This window comes from Buceros rhinoceros, unplaced genomic scaffold (genome assembly GCF_000710305.1).
Source record: "Buceros rhinoceros silvestris isolate BGI_N320 unplaced genomic scaffold, ASM71030v1 scaffold23643, whole genome shotgun sequence".
Classification (NCBI taxonomy): domain Eukaryota; kingdom Metazoa; phylum Chordata; class Aves; order Bucerotiformes; family Bucerotidae; genus Buceros; species Buceros rhinoceros.
In genome coordinates this window covers 900-15,826 of record NW_010405684.1, presented here as the reverse complement: position 1 = coordinate 15,826, position 14,927 = coordinate 900, and the positions used below count along the sequence as shown (strand labels likewise).

At 49.9% G+C, this 14,927-nt stretch overlaps 1 protein-coding gene across 1 annotated transcript; it reads left to right on the top strand.

Moving 5' to 3' along the window:
- Positions 1 to 752: 752 nt before the first annotated feature.
- On the top strand, positions 753 to 13,989 carry SIN3A (SIN3 transcription regulator family member A; the record flags this gene model as incomplete). The annotated part of the gene is made up of 18 exons (XM_010133830.1): positions 753 to 916; positions 1,390 to 1,672; positions 2,109 to 2,360; positions 2,604 to 2,756; positions 3,070 to 3,228; positions 3,732 to 3,821; positions 4,645 to 4,763; positions 5,743 to 5,953; positions 6,842 to 6,958; positions 7,630 to 7,868; positions 8,762 to 8,945; positions 9,104 to 9,677; positions 10,135 to 10,304; positions 11,039 to 11,212; positions 11,734 to 11,826; positions 12,167 to 12,261; positions 12,597 to 12,804; positions 13,759 to 13,989. Coding segments are annotated over 18 exons (3,516 nt in total), but the record flags the coding sequence as incomplete, so codon positions are not given.
- Positions 13,990 to 14,927: the final 938 nt, after the last annotated feature.

Below are 14,927 nucleotides of genomic sequence, written 5' to 3'. Positions count from 1 at the left end.
GGGTTTTTTCTGTTCGGTACGAGGAAAAGATTTGGGGCGGGAAGGAAAAGGAAGGAGTATTGATCGGAGTGTTCATGCAAATGGGTTAAATTGCCAAAACATTTGGTGCTTTTTGGAACACATGGTCTCTGTGGGTGGTTGTGTGGGAGTAATTTGGGGGTAAGAAAGGTTCTATTCTTGGATGATGTGCTGTAAAATCCTTTAAAAAAGAGAAAATCACCAAAAATAATCCCCTTTAAGTAGCTACATTTGTTCGAGAAGGCCACATACGTATGAATTGCTGCCTTCGCTTCATCTTTTACGAATAACGGCACGCGTCTCTCCCGATTGTGGTGAAACCGGCTGCCTGGTTGGGTGAGAGGCCCTGTCCCTTTGTGGAACGTAGGACACTTCATTCCTTGAGACCTCTGAGGATGGTTTCGCAGTGGGTGGTTCTTTCTCCCAATGAAATCAATGGCAAATCCTCTTCTGGCTTTGGGCCGTAGCTGTTCTTTCAGTACCTCTGAAAACTGGGATGGTAAATCTGGAGGGGTTTTTTGTTGGTTTTTGTTTTCCTCTGCTGATCCACATTGCTTTTTTCCTTTTTATTTCTTTTTGGGACAGTTTTATCTTGTGAGCCAGGAGTGGGGAGTGAGTATCTCTTGTTCACATGGTGCTGGTAGTGCACTAACCAGGCTCTGTTTTGCTTTTTAATTCTCTGCCCAGGCTCAGGGCTAACAGCTGTGTTTTTAAATAACGTGCATTTTGCAGAGGAACAGAGGGGAAATAAAACCTTCTCTGCTGATATAACCTATCTGCTCTGTCTCCAGGTGGAGGATGCGTTGTCTTACCTTGACCAAGTGAAGCTGCAGTTTGGTAGCCAGCCACAGGTCTACAATGACTTCTTGGATATTATGAAGGAATTTAAATCTCAAAGGTAACAAGCTGCGTTTTGATGCTTCCTTCCAGGTTAGAAACGGTGTGTGTGAGCACGGGAGCACAGTGCAGGAGCTAAATTCTGTCCTTCTGCACCTCCACAGCGGTGTAAGAGCAGTTGTGTGCTTTCTCTTCTGAAAGTTAAAAGCATCCCTTCATTTCTGCTAAACCTCTGCTCAGAGGGGGAGTTCACAAGTTCAGCTGATTCATCTGACTGGCTGGTTGTCTGCCCGTTAATAATGGTTGGGCCTGGGACTAGATCTCAGAGATATAAAATGCTGCCTGGGCTAATAAAATAATTCTGATGTCGTTATCCAGTTCAGTAATGTAATTAGAGGAATCGGTTTTGCCTCATTTCACACGTTAGAAATGATAAGGTCAAAATTCTAGTCGAAAACTGCTGTGTGGAAAACTCCGTGTACCCTTGAAAGAGTCTTAAAGGATCGTGACATGTTGATCTTTCTCCTTCTGCAGTATCGACACTCCGGGAGTGATTAGCCGCGTATCGCAGCTCTTCAAGGGCCATCCAGACTTGATCATGGGTTTCAACACCTTCTTGCCACCTGGGTACAAGATCGAGGTGCAGACGAATGATATGGTGAATGTGACCACGCCGGGGCAGGTTCACCAGATCCCCACTCACGGCCTGCAGCCCCAGCCACAGCCACAGCCCCAGCATCCATCACAGCCTTCAGCGCAATCCACCCCAACACCAGCACAGCCAGCACCGCAGCCGCCGCCTGCCAAGATCAGCAAGGTGAGGAGAGGCTCAGACAGGCTTCGGTAGTGCGGGGGTTCCTGACAAAGGGAGTTGGACCTGGGTTTAGATGTAACAGCAGTTTATGCTTCGGCTGCTGCTAGGAAGTGTGCAGTTTATGGAAGAAGCTGTTAAATCCTGCCCAGGCAATAATTGTTTAGTAGCAGTCTAAAAAGACCTCTTGTTAAAGGAAGTACAGCGAAAGCCATCCAGGGCTGGTGTGTGGGGAGAGGTTGCGTGGCTGGGTGTGGCAGGAGATTTCCTCCACATGGTATATTCTGGCTCAGAGTTATCTCTATTGAATCCATGCTGGTATCAGATGGAGTTGTGTGCTGGGTTGTTTCCTCCAGATATGGTTCATAACTGGAGTAAAATTGTCTTTATCCCAAAGATAAAGGAACCTGCTAAACTCTAACACAGCTGCTTTTCTTCTCAGCCATCGCAGTTGCAGGCACATACTCCCACCAGCCAGCAAACTCCCCCAATTCCACCATATGCATCACCACGCTCGCCACCGGTCCAACCTCATACGCCCGTGACAATCTCTCTGGGAACCACACCGTCCCTGCAGAACAATCAGCCTGTGGAGTTTAATCACGCCATCAACTACGTCAACAAGATCAAGAATCGCTTCCAGGGACAGCCGGACATCTACAAAGCCTTCCTGGAGATCCTCCACACGTACCAGGTGAGCGTTAACAGGGCAGGTCTGGGTGTATTTATGGTTATTTCTCTTTCTGAGCCACGAGGGGCTGGCTGTGTCTGTCCAGGACTTGCAGTTGGGTCTCCTGCTAGATTGGCATTGGCCAGCAATCTAAGATACCAAGGGCTTTGCTGTTGCTTTGCATCACTTAGGGGTTTTTCTTTCTTAGTCACTTTAAATCATTTGTCTGCCCTTTATCCTGTGCCCTTCTCCTCTTTCCTGTGACAGAAAGAGCAGCGTAATGCCAAGGAGGCAGGCGGGAACTACACGCCGGCGCTGACGGAGCAGGAGGTGTACGCACAGGTAGCTCGCCTCTTCAAGAACCAGGAGGATCTGCTCTCCGAGTTTGGGCAGTTCCTGCCCGATGCCAACAGCTCGGTGGTGAGTCAGCTTGGAGACAGCCTGGAAATACCTCGTGGAAAACTCTCTCTATGTAGCCAGAGTTCAGAAAAAATGGGCTTTTGATCTTTGTTTCTCGGGGGTTTTTTGGAGTGGGTGTGGGAATGGGGTCGGGGTGATAGACTCGGTTTTCTGACCATAACTCAACTTTTGAATACAATCCCTTTGCCTAAAAGGGTTATTCTAAGGCTGCAGTAACTGCAGGCAGGTACCTTTGTCACCTAGACCTAGGAGGAGCAGGCCTGGGCATGTGGAACTGGGCTCTAACGGTCTGATGGCTTTGTCTCTCAATAAGCTGTTGAGCAAGACAACTGCAGAGAAAGTGGAGTCGGTGAGAAACGATCACGGCGGCACGGTGAAGAAGCCGCAGCTCAACAACAAGCAGCAAAGACCCAACCAGAACGGCTGCCAGATCCGGCGGCACTCGGGGACCGGAGCGACGCCTCCGGTGAAGGTAGGAGCGTGTGCTTGCTCACTCAGCAGGCGCGTTTTCAGGAGGCAGCTTTCAGCCTCTCTGAGGACGTGGAGGGCAGTGCTGGAAAGTAAAGGGTCTTGCAGTGGAACGCAGGAGAGAAAAAGAAATAACACTAATTTTAGGGAGGCGTAAGACCCTGTACAAGGGGTAGGAAAAAACCGTCTATTTTGGTGATTTTTGCAAACTGGTGAGAAAAGGGGCATGCGCTGCAAGCAGTGACTGTTTCAATCCATGAGTTACAGAAAGGTGTAACAGTGTATTAAGAATATTTGGAGTTCTCCGCTACTGATTAACCGTCAGTAGATTAACCTGTGCACACACTTTGGTGCAAATCTCCTTTTCAGAAAGCCACCTTTCGTTGGAAAGCAAATGGTGGGGTCAGGAAGCCGAAACCCCTGTGTCATAGAGAAGCAAAATATGGCAACTCGCTCGTGAACAGCCCTTTTTTAATTCTGCTTGCCTTTGTTTTCCTTTGTTAACAGAAGAAACCGAAACTGCTGGGTTTAAAAGACCAGTCATTGGCGGAGGCCAGCAAACACGGTGTGGGGACAGAATCTCTCTTCTTTGAGAAGGTGAGACGGCAGCTGATTCTTGTCGATGTTGGGTTGTTTAGTTTTTCCCTGAGAGATTAATCTAATTAATTGCATGGTCGTTACCTGTGGCTGGTTTACCACACAGAACCGGTGAAGGATATGTGGGATGTTTCCAAGCGGTACCTTGATGTCTTCCCTGAGACATCAAGGCTTGGAGGGGAGCGTATAGTGAAGGTAAACAAGCCTTTTAGGTAGGATCCACGTGTGGGTGGAAGTCTTGGATGCTCCCTGATGTCGCGGTGCGTTACGCAGCGTGCTGTAGACCAGCTGATGGTAACTGGGAACAGATCCATTGCCTGAAGGATGTGCAGGTGTTAACAGGAGTAAACCTAGAAATCCCTGCTGCAGCATCGCAGCTGTGATGGGGAGTGTCTTAGTGATGATAGATCTCTGTCTGATGTGGAGACGCTCACTGTTCTCCTGGGAAAGGGAATGGTGTTGGGATGAATTGTTGTACCGTGAAGATACGGGATGTAGCAGCTGCTTCTCAGGGTGGGTTTGTGGTGCTGAGTTACGACTGATGTTCACCACAATTCCAGCATTTTGTAGTTCTGCTGTTAAGGGGCTCCTTGAGGGATTTCATTCTTCACTTGGCAATTCTTTCCCCAGAGGAATGCACTGGGTGCTGGTGTTGCAGGGCATACCCAGCACGGCGGCATCCGGTTCACCTCTCTGACAGAATCATGTCCTCATTCCACATGTAATCTCTGTGTTTTGGTGTTGGGTCCGGGTTTCCTGGACAGCAACAGCACATACCGCTCGATCTCACCCCGACAGCAACCATTCTCCTCCTCTCTGTCAGGTCCGCAAAGCTCTGCGTAGCACAGAGGCGTATGAAAACTTTCTGCGCTGCCTGGTTATTTTCAACCAGGAGGTGATCTCCCGGGCGGAGCTCGTGCAGCTCGTTTCTCCCTTCCTGGGGTAAGTGGAGTCCATGTCCTTACGTAAGGGGAGAAGTTGAATGCTCTTGGTCTGTGTAGTTACTTCTTCCTACAAGCTGAGTTCTTGGTTCCAAGGGAGAAGGCAAGAGCAACGTGAATTGGGGTCAGGACCCTGCTACACCAGCTACCGTGCCCAGGAGCTGCCCCAAGGAGCTTCCACTCTCTCTGTAGCTCCGCTGGAATTAGTCAGGCATCAGCAGGATGCTACCTTTAGCTGGGAAAGGTGAACTGTTTGATAAAAAATCCTGGATTTCTCCCATCTACTGTCCAGGCTGTAGGGGTGAATGTCTGTACTGGGTATGGTTTAATAGAGTTTTCTTGCTCTGGAGTTGGACGCTATCTTCTGTTGTGTAATGAAAAAGCAATAAATGAGTGGTGATTTAATTAACCTCAGTATCAGGTTCAGTTTCTCATATTGCTGGAGCTTTGCAGGAGATAAGAGGAGATGTGGTATTTCAGACTAATTCCTTCTTCTGAAAACTTTGCTCTACAAGCAGGTGAATTTGGCCCTTGCAGGCGAAGGCTTCTTCGTAATTTATACTGGTCTGGGGAGGCAGCACTGGTTTAAGGAATTGCTCAGAACAGGGACTTTTTGCCGAGTAGTTACAGAATCGCTTTTCAGTTTCTTCTTGCTGCTTCTGGGAAGGAAAGGTCTGACTTAAAGTTAAGAACATCTGCAGGCCACTAGGCATCTGGCCGAGGTTCGCTGCCAGGGTGGTTTGGGAGATCAGATGTGACCCTGCCACCCTGATCAACAAACAGGAACTCGCTTCCCATTTGCCCAGGGTCTGTGGAAGTGGGGTGGAGCAGAGAGGGTCCTCTCTCACCAGACTGTTAATGTGGAGGGTTGTCTTGGACCTAGGCTGACTGTGGCCATCAGCTCGAGCCTCAGCAGCGCAGCGCGCTGCTGTTTGGTTTCTACTTGGCTGGTTTTTTCACTTCACTCATTTTATTTTTAGGAAATTCCCAGAATTGTTCACTTGGTTTAAAAACTTTCTGGGGTATAAAGAGTCTGTTCACATGGAGACGTATCCGAAGGAACGGGCTACCGAGGGGATTGCCATGGAGATAGACTACGCCTCCTGTAAAAGACTGGGCTCCAGTTACCGGGCCTTACCCAAGAGCTACCAGCAACCCAAGTGCACGGGGCGGACTCCGCTGTGTAAAGAGGTAAGATGCTCTCACGTGGCAACTGCGAGGCAGAGGAAGGCGCGTTGCTTCGGGAAATTGGCTCCCTGCAGGGAACTAGCCTCCTTGGTCAAGAGTCAAAACCGGTCTCCCAACAAAGTCTTGCAGGATCAGACCTCCTCACTGAATCCTTTGATGTGTTGTAATGACCTTTTGATCAAGGTGGGAATGGTTGGTGCTGCTCCTTCGCTGGTGTCGAAGGTCATGTTTTGGCGGTGAGTGATCAGGATTGCTGCTGAAGGCCAGTTAATAAACGTGCCTCTTAAGTGGAGGAGCGCAGAGCCCCAGAAGCCCCTTCCCTGGGTGCTGCAGTTGTTCAGGCTTCGTGTTTCTGAAAACTGGGCCTGACTTGGACAACTGCCTGTCAAAATCCTTCTTTATTTGCCTCTTTGAGGGTTTTTTGAATGTTCTGTTCCTGTTTTGGAGGTGGTGAAAGCTGCAGGTGCTTGGGTGCTTTGTCAAGAGAGGTGTTGCTGGGGTATGGATTTCTATGCCAGATTAGGTGGCAACCACGTCCTAACAGGCCTGTCTGCTGTGACGACCACCCAGCACTGTCGGTGGTGAATAACACACGCGATGAACCAGCCGGTTGCCATTGACTAACCCAAAGTAACGGAAAAGCTCCTTTCACCTTTCTTTTTCTTTTCTCTTGTAAGTTTTTTCTTTTCTCACAGCTGCAGCTAATGAATTTTTCAGACATCCTGGACGCTTCAGCTCCGGCCGGTCGGTGTTGTCTCATGGCTGCTGGGTGGTGTGCCTTCAGAAGGGACACACGGTTTTGTGCAGCTGAGGAATTAGGCCCTTCCATGAGACACCAGCTGAGTGTGACCCTCTCAGAAGACTGACCACGACTCTTGTTCCCCCTCAAAGGTTTTGAATGACACCTGGGTCTCCTTCCCGTCCTGGTCCGAAGACTCCACATTCGTGAGCTCCAAGAAGACGCAATACGAAGAGCACATCTACAGGTGCGAGGACGAGCGCTTTGAGGTAAGTTGTTTGCCTTGACCTTAAGGTTCTGTGAAAGGTTAACTATCTGGATGTGATTATACCTCTAATACTCCTCGTTAGAACCTGTTTTTATTGTGTGTCTCCTGTTTTTCACATAAAAGCTTGTGTTCTCGTAATGCAAGAAGCAGACACCTCTGGTTCCAAGCTCCCTCCCCTGCCTCTCACTTCATTCACGCCACTCCAGAAGAAATCATTTAACGGCCGGCTCTAATCAACGCCTCTTTTCAGTTCTTCCTGCCCACAGAGCACACGAGAACGTGCATTCCCCTGTAATAATGTGAAAAGCAATTTCAGGATGTGAAATGATTGACATTTTGACTCAAAATGGAAGTTAGCTTGGTGGTTACCTGACTGCGCTCAGGTTCAGCATGTCCTTTTGTAGAGTGGCTCTCAGTTGTGTTCTGTTCCCAGGTGGAAAATGTAATTTCCGAACAGTATCATTCTGGTAGCCTTTAAATTTTTATGCAGTATTGTCTAGGTAGCAGATAAAATATAATTGGGTTATTTTAGAGCAGCCGAACATGGAAACCGCAGCTCCAGAGACCTTGTTAAACACGCATGGCCTCTTGTTTCACGTCACTTAAATGTTTGCCTCTGTGAGGTCTTATGTTTTGTCTCTTCAGTGATGGCTAATGCACCATTCCTTTCAGTTGGATGTTGTCTTGGAGACCAACCTGGCAACGATCCGCGTCCTCGAGGCGATCCAGAAGAAACTCTCGCGCTTGTCTGCCGAGGAGCAGGCCAAATTCCGGCTGGACAACACCCTGGGAGGCACTTCAGAGGTGATCCACCGCAAGGCTCTCCAGAGGATATATGCTGACAAAGCAGCTGACATCATTGATGGGCTTCGGAAGAACCCGTCCGTGGCTGTTCCCATTGTGCTGAGAAGGTAAGACCGCTCCTAGCACCCTGCCCCGGGGGCTCTCCCAAAGGGTAACGTACCGTACGGGGTCCAGATTTATGGAAAAGTAGCTGATTCCTGCCCTGAAATTACCCTGAATTGCCCTTCTAAGGGAATTATCTTCTGGAACAAAACTCTTCCCACTCAGCAGGAGGGCTGTAGAGCTTTTGTTGTCTCCTCTTCGCCCTTGTTTCTCCCTCAGTGTCAGCATCACGTGTAAGATGAGGAAACTGGCTGTACTGTGGGGATTGTTCCAGGGCTAAATTTGATCCTTTTCCAAATCCCATAGCTGTACGTGACCGTGGGCTCAGACTGCAGTGACTGCTACCCTCAGTCTGCTTTCTGTGTCGACCTCCCCTTCCTCAGTCAAGCCTTGAGCTCTATCTCGAGCTTTGCTTGAGATCCTGAGTTGAGATTCTCAAGAAGCTCAGGTGTCCGCGGGGCAAGGCGATAACTTTGGTAATCATCCAAACCAATCTGCCCCTCCTCAGCAGCTACATGACTTTCCGGGGATTTCTGAGAGACCTGGGCCAGCTCTTGTGGCTCCCCTGTCCCGTCACCTCCTCTGTCTGCTTTGGACAGTGGGCTGTGGGAGGACACTAAACCCTCTGGCTGACCTGGCATGCTGCGGGGGAAGCACAAGCCTTCAAGCTACTTGGCTCCCGAGTGGTGTTGCCTGGACATAAAAGAAGCCTGGAGGGGCTTCTTCAGAAGAGCATGTGCAGGATCACGCATAAATGGGACCGCTTTCATTCATGCCCATTTCATGAGGAGCTCAGCTCCTCTCCACTCTAGCCAGCAATCGTGGGCCTGTGTTTTCTTTCTTTCCTTGCAGTGGGACCTTTAAGTCTCTTAGCTCACCCTTGTTTTCTTGATCCAAGGCTAAAGATGAAAGAGGAAGAGTGGCGAGAAGCCCAGAGAGGATTTAATAAAGTCTGGCGAGAACAGAATGAGAAATATTACCTGAAATCCTTGGACCACCAGGGCATCAACTTCAAGCAGAACGATACCAAGGTCCTGAGGTCAAAGAGTCTCCTCAATGAGATTGAAAGCATCTATGATGAGGTAAATGGTCACCAGTAGTTTCTGTCCCTCAAGCTTATGTACTTTGCAAGTGCAGTTCCTTGCCGCTTGAGGAGAGAGGAAGCCTGGCCTTTCTGAAAGTCTCTTGGGTGGGGAGAGGTGTTTGGGACTGATTTTTGTGCTGCGTTTCTCGTTTGCAGAGGCAAGAGCAGGCTTCAGAAGACAATGCTGGAGTCCCCACAGGCCCACACCTATCGCTGGCTTACGAAGACAAGCAAATCTTGGAAGACGCTGCCTCCCTCATCATCCACCATGTGAAGCGGCAGACAGGAATCCAGAAAGAGGACAAGTACAAAATCAAGCAGATCATGTATCACTTCATTCCAGACCTGCTGTTTGCTCAGCGAGGTGAACTCTCAGATGTGGAAGAGGAGGAGGAAGAGGAAATGGATGTGGACGAAGCTACTGGGGCTGCCAAAAAGCACAATGGCGTTGGGGGAAGTCCTCCCAAAACCAAGCTGATGTTCAACAACACAACAGCCCAGAAGCTGCGGGGGATGGACGAGGTCTACAACCTCTTCTACGTGAACAGCAACTGGTACATCTTCATGCGGCTGCACCAGATCCTGTGCTTGCGGCTGCTGAGGATTTGCACCCAGGCTGAGCGGCAGATCGAAGAGGAGACGCGGGAAAGGGAGTGGGAGAGGGAAGTGCTGGGCATCAAACGGGACAAGAGCGACAGTCCTGCCATCCAGCTGCGGCTGAAGGAGCCCAGTGAGTGACTGCTGGTGGGAGGGTGGGCAAGAAAGGTGCTTCTGTTCGTAGCAGGAGGACAGGGCTTGTTCAGTGTCTCCAGGCAGGTGGCAGCGGTGACCCTTTCAGGGGAGGGGTTATTGCTGAATTGAGGGAGGAGGTGGGGAGTGTGGAGTACGTGGGGCTCACATAACAGAGTGGTGATATGCAGCTGTTATTTCATAAGAGCTTTCATTTTCCACTCTCGAATGTATCCTTGTGTTCCCTAATAATTCTGTCAGAAATAAAAACCTCATGGAGGAGGCTAGAGCTAGAAAGCACGAGACTCTAAAAGTACCTGTGGCTCTTTTAAGGACTCATTTAAATGTCTATAAATGACATGTCTGTGCGTGTTCCAATACCTCTTTAGGTGAACTGGGCAGTCTGAGGACCAAAACTCAAATCAACCCTTTATCTCTCCCACCCTCTGTTGCCACAGTGGACATCGATGTTGAGGATTATTACCCGGCCTTCCTGGACATGGTGCGCAACCTCCTGGATGGGAACATGGACTCGTCACAGTACGAGGACTCCCTGCGCGAGATGTTCACCATTCACGCCTACATCGCCTTCACCATGGACAAGTTGATCCAGAGCATCGTGCGACAGGTAACGGGCAGCAGCAGCCGGAGGGTGGATGGTCCTGGGGGAGAGGAAATAGCCGGGTTGTTGACTGCAGTGAGGGAGGGGGAGTGTTGCGTGGCTGAGTGGGGAATTTCAGGCATACACAGTTAAATCCTGGGTGTTTTCTAGCCCAGCTCTAATACTGATGTAGAGAGACATGATGAAAGGTAATTCCTGATCATTGAGAATATCTTCTCTGTGCATATAAAGTTCTCCCTTTATTTTCCAGAAGCTTTAGGATCCAAATATTCACAGTGTCTCCAGAGCGAATCTTGCTTTAACTTTGGAATTAAATGACATTTTAGCAACTTCTTTCCTTTTGGCTGGTGCTATGGGAGCAGCACAGGCCTCCCTAAAAAGCTTTGTCTCTTTTCTCTGGCTCATGGAGTAGCTCGTTTTGGCTGTTAAACTCTAGTCCTTTTGTTTTGGACCAGTAGGAAGAACGTGTGACCGAGGGACAAACTGTTCATGTGCTCTTCTGTAGTGTAAAAAACAGACACAAGGGGCTGGAAGTGTAATGGTTTGAAAGCCCTTTCCTCTCTCAGAAGGGTAGAGCTGCTTTTCAGAGGCCTTTTACTTCAGTCCAGAGATTTGACTGAGTTCAAAAGGCAGTGGAGCAGCTTTTGATGGCTTAAACGCCTGGTTACATCTTTGTTTCTTTCTGAGCAAGCAGCAGAATCTCAGATGAACCCCTTGTCCCTCGTTCTTCCTCTTCGCAGCTCCAGCACATAGTGAGCGACGAGATCTGTGTGCAGGTGACAGACCTTTACCTGTCGGAGAACAACAACGGAGCCACGGGAGGTCTTCTTGCCTCCCAGTCCTCCCGTGCTCTCCTGGAGGCCGCGTACCAGCGTAAAGCTGAGCAGCTCATGTCGGAGGAGAACTGCTTCAAGGTAAGGGCAGTAGCTCAGAAAGTTGAAAGTTTTGGTGGTGTGTCCCCAGCTTTTGGCACGTAGGTTAATGCTTCTGTAAGAGCTCCTCAGAAACGAGGATTCAAGGAGAAATACATCTCCTGGAACAGCAGTGAATATCCCTTGTGCTTCAGAATGTCTTTGGTGCTAATCAAATCTATCTGAGACGCAGGAAGTGGTCGGGCTCTTTCAGAGCAAGTAAAGCCCTTTGGATGGAAACCTGCGTGTATGATCTCTCTTCCCTTGCCTTCCAACCTATTCAGGGTGCTTATGAAGGACAAAAACGACCACAAAAAGAAGGATTTCCAAAAAGCTTTACAGTTTCTGTTCCTCAAGGATCGTGCTGTTTGACTAGTGTTTCCCTTTGTTGTCAGCCACTCGAGGAGCTGTTTTTTCCCTTAAAACTCTGCCAGCACGGCCCTTCCTTTGCCACGGTGCGGAGCAGAGGTTGTTTTTGTGGTTTGAAACCTCTTCCTGAAGTCCCTTCTTTCTTTTCTTTATAGCTGATGTTCATTCAGAGCAGAGGGCAAGTTCAGTTAACCATTGAACTGCTGGACACAGAAGAGGAGAACTCGGATGACCCTGTAGAAGCGGAGGTAAGAGCAGCTTGTCCAGAGAGCTGACTCTGATGGTCAGGGGTGCGCTGGATGAGGGGGCCCGATTGTTCTGCTCCATTAGCACAGGAGAAACATCAAGGATGCGCTGTAAAGCTTTCAGTGATGTGAGTAGGCAAATCGTCCTTGGTTTATTTTGTGTTAGTAAACCCTCAGAACCATAGAAAGAAATGTTGTACTTGCCTTTTTGGGGATAAGATGCTCAGAGCCTTCAAAAGTGATCCTGTGTTCGGCCATATAACTACCAGCTTGGCCCCTGTCACCAGCCTGTGGTGCTTGGTGGGACGGCAGCCGCTGATCTTTGCTCTGTGCTTGCTCCCAGCGCTGGTCAGACTATGTGGAGCGGTACGTCAACTCGGATTCTACCTCCCCTGAGCTCCGAGAGCACCTGGCCCAGAAACCAGTGTTCCTGCCAAGGTGAGTGGCGAAGCTGTGCCGTGAGAACTACCCGGTGGGCTGTGTGTGGCCACAGTGAGCAGAGCAACGGGTCAGTCTCGTACTGTGACACTCTGACAGAAGCCTTTGCCCTGCCGGGAACAGGGAGTTGATTGTGCAATAGCCCTAATCTCAGAGGGAAGATGAACCCAGTGGGTTGACCTGTTGTAGGGTCTGAGCTTGAAGGACTGCAGTGGGCGGTTGTGCTCCAAGCTGTTGGCCAGGCTTTTGAGGAGCCAGAACAGACCCACCAGCTCCATCCACCCTAAGTGTGAGAGGGCGAGCACTAATTCCGAGAGGGTTTCTCTGGTTTGCAGGAATCTGAGGCGGATCCGTAAGTGTCAGCGTGGTCGGGAGCAGCAGGAGAAGGAAGGGAAGGAGGGAAACAGCAAGAAGTCCATGGAGAACGTGGAGAGCTTGGACAAGCTGGAGTGTAAATTCAAACTGAACTCCTATAAGATGGTGTACGTGATCAAATCGGAGGATTACATGTACAGGAGGACTGCTCTGCTGCGCGCTCAGCAGGTAGGAGCAAGCACAAGGGGAGGGGGGGCAGCTGGTGTTCCCTGGGACCTCCTGCTCCCAAACACCAGATGAAACATCCCTGGGGAGCCCAGTTACATTTAGTGGTCTTTGTGTTGCCAGGAGGATGGTGGATTAGTTTGTCCTCTCGAGGCACTAAAGGAACGTTCTTAAGCTTAATCTTTTCTTCTTCCTCCTCTGACTCTCATCGTCCTCCCACCTCTCCTTCCATCTCTCCAGAGAGTTTTATTATGGTAGGACAGTGGTTTTGACCAGAAGCTCTCAAATTTTGTCCGGGAGGTCCTTCACACGGGTTGTGTTACCCCTGTTTTAGGAAGGGCCTTTCTTTTGTGGCAAGGATGGGAGAGGTGAGGTCATCTGTACAGAGAAATGCCTATGGGTTTTTTCCGGGGCTTGAAGTCCTGGACCCGAGGGTCTGTGGCATCTCACCTCCAGGAATCCGTGCTCACAATTGCTGATTTAACTTTCTGAAGTGACTCCGAGTTGAGTTTGGTTCTCTGTGCCAAAAGTAGCTGTGGTGGGGCAAGGGAAGAGGCTGTGGAGGTGTGTGGGGTAAGTGGAGGCACAGAGGAGCTGAGCTGTTCCTGATCTGTAACTTTGAGGAATGTCAGTAGTGACTCTTTAAAAAAACGCCTGTACTGAGGAATTTGATGAAATTCCATCTCTCCCCATTTGCCTGGAACAAACATCAAGGAAAAGTTGTCTCATAAACAGGATTCTACGTGCCAGTGCTTAGAGGGTCTGGACATAATGGAATCACCAAGCTGTTAATTCTAGAGCGCGCAGCGTAGCCCCTCGGTCACTGAAGTAGCAGCCCAGGGGGCCTTTAGAAGGGGCTGGTGTCCGTGTTACGAGTTCCTTCTGGCTGTAGATCACCTCGGTCGCAGCTCGGAGGCCGAAGCTGCCTTTTTCTAACACCTCTCCCTCTTTTTCTAGTCCCACGAGAGAGTGAGCAAGCGGCTGCACCAGCGGTTCCAGGCCTGGGTGGACAAATGGACCAAGGAGCACGTGCCCCGTGAAATGGCTGCCGAGACAAACAAGTGGCTGATGGGCGAAGGGTTGGAGGGCTTGGTGCCCTGCACCACCACCTGTGACACAGAGACCCTGCACTTTGTGAGCATTAACAAGTACCGCGTCAAATACGGCACAATATTCAAGACGCCGTAAAAGCGGCCCCGGGGCCAGGGAAGCGCCCGGGAGGTGTGTGTGTGTGTGCGCGCATCAAGGAAAGGAGGAAGACGCCGTCCTCCCCTCACTGTGTCTCTCGTAACATGGCCACTCGACTAGTGCGTGGCTGGTACAAGCTGTCACCAGCGGGATTCGCTGCGGGGACGCGGTCCCCGCAGGGCGGGAAGGACCCTTCTCTGAACTGAGCCATCCCAGAGAAACGCAACGAGCTCGTACGCACCAGCAGCGGTGAGGCTCCGACCCCCCGCAGGCCCCGAGGGAAGGGAACCGGAGGTTCTCCACCACCAGACCGCTTGGACATGTCCCCGCGTCCCCAGGTGTGCCTGTCGCGACTGGACTCTCTCCCCAGTTCAGCTGGCCGGGCTCCAGCCCGCCACCACAGCCCGGAGCGGGCCCTGAGCTGCTCTTGCCTCCTCCCTCCCAGGCTGGACTCACCCCGTGCAGATCGGTCTGTCCTTTCTAGTGCCAGTGGAACTGTTTATTTTATTTTATTTTATTTTGTACCTGCTTGTTTACTAGTCTCTCCTAGTGCCATGCACCAGCTTTTCACACACATGTACGTACACACACACAACAAAGAACAACACGATTTTAACATGTTCCCCTCCTTTTTTGTAAATAAATGTACAAATTGTCAATTTTTTTTGGCTTTTTTTTGTTCGTTTTGAGGGTTGGTTTGTTTTGTTTTGTTTTTTTTTAATTAAAGGAAGTATGCTTGATGTGCTAGCAGAACTGTACCAGCTTCTTGTGTACCATCGTACCAGGTGGCTTGAGAATTAGTACCGGCAGACCGACTGACGGAGACATTTCTGACACTTTTTACCAAAGGGAGTTACCATTGTAGTGCTTTTGTGTGGAAACTTTTCTCTCCTTTTTTTGTAAATAAAAGCAATGTCTTTGTTCTTAACCGGAGGAAG